The following is an 8716-nucleotide window of genomic DNA, read 5'->3' on the forward strand; positions in this document are numbered from 1 at the left end:
TAGACTTTAAAAAGTAGATCTTCACTCTGTGGATGCACTGGGAATCCATGCTCTTTCCCCACCCAGCAATATAAAATTGCATTTTGTTTGTTTACCATTTTTATTTTTTGGTCTGCCTGCCCCAACTGCCATTCTCATGTATGCCCTTCTATTCACAGTTACCGTGACACTTCTATCTCATGGCAGGCAGGAAGACAAGTCCAGATATCACAGACATTATGACACAATCAACAAGTACCGGTTCAATTTACAATTTTATTTACACTGAAAAAACAGCTTCTATTTTACATTGAAATTGTGCAATTTTTTGGATTTTAAAATAATTTACAGTTTTTGTATATGATAATAAATGTTGCACTGGAAAGTGATTAAAGTTAGGTTTCTTTTGCTGGTTTGCATGCATGAGTTCCAAGGAAATTTGGATGGCTAGGGTCGTATTACTAAAAACGGAAAAACATTGTGCAAAATCAGGTGCAGCTCTGCGCTGAAAAAAATCCACTACCATGGAAGTTGATTGGCTACCATGCACAGCTGCCTCAGATGCTCCAGTTTTAGTAAATCTCCTCCAGAGTGTCCTTCATGAATGCTTCCCTTACCACAACCATAAGAACTACATTCCACAAAAAAAAAAAAAAATATACAGAAGATGCAGGGCTCCAGCTTTTACCCACATTTCATATCTGGAGTGTTCTTTCACATTTAGAAATAACATTTAGCTAATTATAGGTAGAGGACAGTGCAAATTTATACAATCAACCAAAAGTCTGGTTTAGAGCATACAGAAAGTACATCTAGTCCCAGTAGTAACAGTAATAGAATAAACCGACTTTTGATGACCTATGGTTATTTGTCTACTTTTATTTGCTCCCCAAATCACAAAATACCCCAGAAAAAAGGGGATTTGGAAAAAAGATTTGCACAGGGACCATTGCTCAATTTGCACACAGTCGTCACAATCATCCTGTGCTGTAGGGCTAATCAACATATAATCATGAATGAATATAAACATGTTAGACAAGAAATATGGGGGCTGCTATTGTTGACATTATTTTGAAAATGCCATTTGTTTGCCTGTTACTCTCACCAGCTTACTTAATGCCTTGTAAGTCACTGCCCTTAATTAAGTAAGTGGATCAGGAAAGTTCTTGGTCAGTTATTCAGTGTTGAAGCTAGAGAGTCAAAAAGGCATCTAGACAACTAGCTATTTCAGAAGAGGTCCACAATGGCAGTCTCAATGTTTTTCAGGAGAGGTTTTTTTTTTTTAAAGTGTTTGTCACATTATTTAAGTATAATATATAAATATATAAAGTGTCAATTTATGTTTGTAATCTGTCACATTAACAAGATTTCCCTTTACTTTCTGTCCCACGGGTGCAACAATAAGGGAACAGAAAACTCTACAAGATGAAGGGAAATTCCATCTTAGACAGAGGTCACCACGATAGGGGTTTGCCACTGGGAGATTTACCCTCACGTCTTGTGCTGGTGACAATGCAAACCCCTTTGATTTTGCATAATTTCTGTACCAAAGACAGTAGTCATCTGGACAAATGGGTTGAATTTTTCAAAGAGGGACCTGACAGGGATTCTAACTCTTCTCTACTCTATTCGAAACAATGATAAAACTTGACTATACAAACACTTTAAATAAAAGTTCACTAATCAAGTTTGCTATTCGGGCATCAAAAAAAAAAACACTGGACTACAAGTGACCCTCGCTCAATGGCATTGGACATCTCTGATTGACTTTTGCCATTCCTGAATTCAGGCTTTTATTATTGTAAACTATTATTACTCAGACTACTTTGATAGATGTGCTTTCTCGATCAAGATTCACAAGTAAGACATTAAGTAAATGAAATTAAGTAAATAATCTAGATTACTTTGTTTGTATGAAAATTTATAGATTTTTATTTTTTTGTCCAAGCTCTTTTTAGCATTTTTTTTTCTTGCTGTAAGGTGCTTAATATAAGATTCGGTTGGCAAATATTGCATTTTTTTTCTAAAAATAAGACACACATTACCCTGCATAATGGCACCTCTGTTCAGCATTCATATACTAACCCCTTTGTTAATCACTTGTGATAAAAATGATCACCATTTTCCATAGCATTAAATCTGCTCCCATCATTTTAAATACCCTGCTTACGTTACACAGGATGAAACCTGACAGAAGCTGGGCGAATAAATAACATGACCACCCCTGTTGGATTAATATTCATTTCAATATTTGTTTCAGGTTTAACATTTCCCAAGTACTCTTTTTCAAACACATCATAGAGTTTATAGCCGAGTGCACACTCTGTGATATTCAAGTTGGCGAGGCTCATTGAGAAACGCTTTGGAATTCCATCTGTTCCTTTATTCAGGACAGCCACGGCATACTGTCCATCTACTAGCTCTCTCATCCAGACTTCCAGAGAACTAACCTGCAGGAACAGAAGTACAAAGAACTGAGTCAGTATGGGACGTTTGGTAACAGTTTATTTTTGTATTTTGCAGGGTACAATTCATGAAAAATATTGGTTGCACAGGGTGATTTAAAAAGAGTGTAAAAATGACCTGAAACTCTAGATAAGGGGAAGTAAGGTCTAATAGCTTTAAAGATTGTTTAGGTTTGGGGAGGTGTATCTACTTCCAATATGTGAGCAGCGTTTCTTCTGAGCTCTGAACCTCACTGAAATCCTTCAGTAGCCTGTTCTGCCATACACATAATTTTTTCAAAGGCAACCTAATAGACGGGTTGGAGAACACCCAGGGAGCATGAATATGGTCAAATACGGATCAAGCGTGGACCCATCAACCGTGGAAATGATTCCTTGTTTTGCCCATGAGACCGGCCAAGATGGTGCCCGACACCTGGAGGAGAGGCCATGTGCATCTGCTGCTGCTGACCAGCCCTGGGCAGAGGGTAGGGCAGACTGCATGGATGCTACGGACCCCCTGGCAATCCCGGTCCCACCCTCGGATAAAAAGGCCACAGACTCAGGCTCCCAGGTAGGAGAACCATCGGGGGGGGTCTCAAATCATGGCGACCATTAAAAGCTGCCATGCGTCCCTGTCAACCCAAATAGAAACCATTTGGGTGGACTTTGCCCTGCTAAAGGATGATGTTCATAAAATTAGGAACTGGGTCACCACAGCCGAACACTGCATTAGTGCAGTTGAGGATGATTTGACCCACCTCATGGTGACAGTCCGGGAGATGGCGGCGGACCACAAGTTCCAGGAATCCAAGCTCAGATATTGAAGACAGACTTCGCCGGAACAACCTGCGTTTCCTGGGATTCCCAGAGGGCATGGAGGGGAAACACCCAGGGGAATTCCTAATGACCTGGATTAAACAAACCTTTGGAGCAGACTCCTTTTCCCACTCGTTTGCTGTTGAGAGGGCGCATCGGGTGCCAATGAGAGCCCCACACCCAGGTCAGTTTCCCAGACCCATGTTGGCCCGTTTCCTATACTTTAAAGGACAAAGAAACTATTCTTTATTAAGCTCGCAATATGCCAGAATTACTCTACAATAATAATCGCATAACCATTTTCCCAGATTTTTCAGCGGCTACGCAGAAGCAAACAGCAGCATTCCAGAGTGTGAAGCAATGCCTGCGTGAGCCTACCATACAGTATGCTATACCCAGGAAAGCTTTGAGTGATCCATAAGGGAAAAGTGCAATTCTTTACCTCTCCTAAAGACAACAGATGGCTGGAAACACTGAGTAGTGCTTGACATAGGAGACAATGTTCTGCAGGAATCCTTACTGGTCGGTTTGGAACTTTTAAAGCCTCCTAATGTGCCTTACCTATGGATATAGGCTCCGGCTTAACAATGCACTGTTGTCTGGCAGCAATAAATACTTCTTCTACCATGCGGTTCACGGTTTGCTCAGCAGTTCACCAAGTTCTCACCCTTCCCCTCTCTATGTGGCTGGATAAGGGAGGACTCCCCCCGCTGTTGGAGACTGCAGGCAAGGTGGGGGAGGGCGGTTTGAGTTCTATGTTCTGGATCACTTCCTACCAAGTTGGGGACTCAAGTTTTCCTTTTTTCTGTTTTGATATTTTATTATTCTAATTGTTTATGCTTCTGCTAATCCACTTTCTACCTATGCAGATAACTATGTTATGCTGATAATGACTGCTATTGTATGTTACCCGACTAGTGAGATGTTATATGTACTGCTGTTAGTGTTCCAAAGGAGCCCTTTGCCATTGCCTTGCTATGGCAGGCCTCACAATATGAACGCCTTTCCTTTTCCTTATGACACCAACACTAAATACTCTTATGCCGCGTACACACGATCGGAATTTTGGCCAGCAAAAAACCGATGAGAGCTTTTCAAATAGAAAATGCGGCCGTGTGTATGCTCCATCGGAATTTAGCTGGCTGAATTACTGTCAGCAAAAATTTGAGAGCATGTTCTCAATTTTCCCGACAGAAAAACTAATCGGAAATTCCGAACGTGTGTATGCAATTACAACACGCAAAAACTCACGCATGCTCAGATTCAACTATGAGATTGAAGCTATTGGCTACTGGGTATTGAACTTCTTTTCTAGTCCTGTCGGATGTCACCGCGTTCTTGACGGTCAGAATTTGGTGTGACTGTGTGCATGCAAGACAGCTTGAGCGAAATCCCATTGGGAAAACCATCAGAGCTGTTTCCAACCAAAATTTCGATCATGTGTACGTGGGATTAAACTTTATTCCTGGAATGTAAGAGGCCTTAACTGCAGAATTAAAAGGGCATTCATCTAACTGTATTCAGAAGCATAAACCTCACCATCTTTCTACAGGAAAAGCATCTGGTATGCTCTAAAACTATAGCTCTTCAGAGGGCGTTTGTAAAATATACATCTCAATCGAACTTTCTCAAATTATGCCAGAGAAGTATCAGTCTTGGAAAAAAAATCCTTACTATGTACCCTGGAGGAGGTTGTAACGGACCCCTTTGGAAGATTCGTAATCATCATAGATAATACTCCCCATTTGTGGAGATTTACGTACCACCACCGTTCACAATTGCATTGTGGGATACAGCGATGGCAAAGGTGCGCGAGGTGGCAAAAGGCCCAATTATCATGGCGGGGATCTATATGCGGTACTTCCCCCAGATATGGATATATTCTAGATGGTCTCTTAATGTGCTCCACCATTGACCACATGTGCGGAACAGTATGGTCTGGTGGAGGTGTGGCACTGGAAGAACGCTGATGCGAGAGAGTATTTGTGCTTCTCCTTGTATAGCACCTTATCCAGACTAGATATGGGTTTTGTAACTAGGGAGGTGTCTGAGGGTGACTGATGTATGATGTACTGTACTGATGTATCTCCCAAGAGCCATATAGGACTATTCCATCCTGTTATTTTCCATCAACATGGGCCAGTCCCAAGGCTATATGCTTTGGAGACTGAGACCATTATGGTTAAAGGAGCTGTGTTTTGAGAGGTCCGCAGCCACTGATATAACAAAACGTCTGGTCAGAAAACAAAATGGGAGGTTCCCCTGGGTACCACCTGGGGTGCTTTTCATCACTTTTCAAAGGATCCATTTCGGGGGTTAATCAAAAAACTCAGGTCAGATAGGGAATGGAATGTTAAAGAATGTGAGCGGGTCGCTGCAGAAGTAGCATATATTAATAATTCTACCTCTACTAACCTTGGGGTCTGGATGGATAAGGCCTGCCAACTGGGCCTAGTGTTGGTTGAAAAGACTCTAAAAAAGCTGCTATACCAATCACAATGTAAATTCGAGTTTGGTGATAAGAACAGTAAATTATTAGCATATATATTGGCCCACTCACAGCAAGTATCAGCCTCTATTCCCTGAATTTATAATGACAAACAAACATACTCTTTGCACCAAACACAGAGATATAGCTAATGCTTTTGTTGAATTTTATTCAGATCTATACACATCTAGGGTGGATTACAAAGGAGGAGGTCTGTCCATTCCTGCCACTGATCCCTCTTCGAGAACTGCCCAGGGATGTAGTGGAGGATTTGGATCTCCCTTTTAGCACTGCCGAAATCATGTCCACAATGCTCTCTGAACCCAAACAAAACCCCCAGTCTAGACTGATACCCAACTGAGTGGTACGGTACCTATATGGAGATCCTAGCACCAAAATGTTTGGAGGTATATAGTTACGCACTGAAAAGGGTGGAAGCTCCCAGAATCTCTGGAGGTAGGCACTGATTGTACTGATCCCCAAGCCCCACAAAGTTCTTATCTCAATGAGGTCTACGGCTATAAATTTGAGGAGACTCTTCACAGTGATTCGATCCGAAGGTCCTACCCCAGATACCCGAGTTGTAGTGTCAGTGTGGACACCCATAAGGCCTTAGACGCTATTGAATGGCCCTACCTATGGGAAGTTTGGGAGCGGTTTGGCTTTGGTCCCAAATTTATAGATTGGGTGAAATCATTATATGCTAAACCCCTAGCACAATTGAGGGTTAATAATACTGTAACAGATACCTTTGAAATAGCTAGAGTGCCCATTGTCGCCTTGGCTATAGGGTCATTGGCGGCACAGCTGAGGTAGGAGGATGGGGAAGTGAAGGGCTGCTGGAGAAACCTGAAGGAAGAAAAGACCCCTGTATGCCGATGATATGCTTGTACACCTGGTGGAGGGCTCTTTGGCTACAGATTTTGAGTAGAATCACGAGATTTGGAAGGTACCCGGGTTTAAAGTTAAAGTTAAAGTTAATTGGGGTAAAAAAAAAATCATCGATTTTCCGCATCTGTCCTGAATATTCCCCGAATCTGCCTAATGACGTTCCATTAAAAATAGTCTCCCGATTTCGATACCTCAAGGTTGAGGTCCAGCTACCAGCCAATACATATATTAAAAACAATCTACATCCTCTTAGAGTATGTCTGAAGGATAACCTGCAGACTTGGTCTAAGCTGCCTCTCAACCTCCTGGGGCGAATTCACATCTTTAAGATGATATACCTCCCTAGGTTTTTATATTTGTTATGGCATGTCCCAAAAAACCTGTTCATGGAAATTATTATGTTACTATCCTCATTCCTCTGGGGCCCCTAGACCACCTAGAGTATCCCTTGCCAAAACAATGCCAACGCATATCCATTGGTGGTTTTTCCCTCAGACCGATGTAGCTTCAGTGGAGACAGGGCCGTCTTTAAGGCAAGGCAAAGTGGGCAGCTGCCCTGGGCCCTGTCATTGTTGTGAGGCCCAAGCAGCTGCCTCATACTTGCCAACTATCCCAGTTTAAATTCCCTTGTCCCTTGCAGTTTTAGTCCTGTGCTGTGTCCCGATATCTCAGTGTGAAGTGCTGGCACTAATGCTGCCCAGCTCTGCCCTATTGTGTTCAGATGACTCACCTGCTTACATGTAAATAGCAGTGGCATTCGTATGTAAATAGCGGCATACATAAGTTAAAAGCTGTGGCCGGAGGCACTGATATGTAAATAAAGATTGCACTCATAAGCTGCGTACACACGGGCGGACTGTCTGGCCAAATTAGTCCGTCAGACAATCCGACGGACAGTCCGTCATACTTTCGAATGAACGGACTTGACCACACACACCACTTTTTGAGCGGACTAATACGGCGTACTAAGTCCGCCATACTATCCGCCCTACTTTTGAAATGAACGGACTCGGCCACACACGCGGAGGAAAGTCCGCTCATTTCGAGCGCGTCTCCAGGTAGGCGGGGCCCGCGAAGGAGACGTCGCTGACCCCGCCGCCTGGTATGGACTTAAAGGGGAACCCCAACGCCGAAAAAAATCGGCGTGGGGTCCCCCCCAAGTCCACAACAGACCCTTGTCCGAGCACGCTACCCGGCCGGCCAGGAAAGGGGGCGAGCGAGCGCCCCCCCCCCCCTCCTAAACCGTACCAGACCGCGTGCCCTCAACATGGGGGGGTGCCTTGACCCCAAAGCACCTTGTCCCCATGTTGATGAGGACAAGGGCCTCTTCCCGACAACCCTGGCCGTTGGTTGTCGGGGTTCTGCGGGCGGGGGGCTTATCGGAATCCGGGAGCCCCCTTTAATAAGGGGGCCCCTGGATACCGGCCCCCCACCCTATGTGAATGAGTATGGGGTACAATGTACCCCTACCCATTCACCTGTAAAATAAAAGTACAAAAAAAAAAAAAAACACAACACACGAGATAAAATACTTTATTGCACAGCTCCGGGGGGTCTTCTCGCCGGACTCCTCCGCTATCTTCCTGTAGCTCTTTTGCTAGCGGAGGAGTCCGGCTTTCTTCCTCGCCGCCGGCCTCTTCTCCCGACTTCGGGGGTCTTGTCCCCCTCTTCGGTTCTTCTGCCGGGCCACCGCGCCTTCTTATAGCTCTTTTACAGGCGGTGGCCCGGTCTTCTGTCGCCGCCGCCTTCCGTTCTTCTTCTCCAGGAGATGTTGCCTCGACGATCTCTCCGGCCGGAATGCCAGGGACGCACTGCGCGGCCACTTATATAGGGACAGTGTCACATGGGGACTATGACATCGTAAGGGGGAAGAAGAAGAAGGGGAAGAAGAAGAAGGGGAAGAAGAAGAAGGGGAAGAAGAAGAAGAAGAAGAAGAAGAAGAAGAAGGGGAAGGGGAAGAAGAAGAAGGGGAAGAAGAAGAAGAAGAAGGGGAAGGGGAAGAAGAAGAAGAAGAAGGGGAAGGGGAAGAAGAAGAAGAAGAAGGGAAGGGGAAGAAGAAGAAGAAGAAGGGGAAGGGGAAGAAGAAGAAGAAGAA

General features: G+C 44.1%; 1 protein-coding gene across 1 annotated transcript in view; it reads right to left on the reverse strand.

Annotated features, from left to right (window-relative positions):
- Positions 1-235: 235 nt before the first annotated feature.
- Positions 236-8716, reverse strand: part of NAGA (alpha-N-acetylgalactosaminidase) — a 69940-nt gene continuing 61459 nt past the window's right edge. The window contains exon 8 of the mRNA XM_077448973.1: positions 236-2429. Within this exon, the coding sequence (XP_077305099.1) occupies positions 2151-2429 (279 nt within the window). The 3' untranslated portion in view covers positions 236-2150. The remainder of the gene's footprint in view (positions 2430-8716) is intronic.

Source organism: Lithobates pipiens, unplaced genomic scaffold (genome assembly GCF_037356315.1).
Source record: "Lithobates pipiens isolate NorthernLeopardFrog02 unplaced genomic scaffold, aLitPip1_a1.2 Scaffold_22, whole genome shotgun sequence".
Lineage (NCBI taxonomy): Eukaryota > Metazoa > Chordata > Amphibia > Anura > Ranidae > Lithobates > Lithobates pipiens.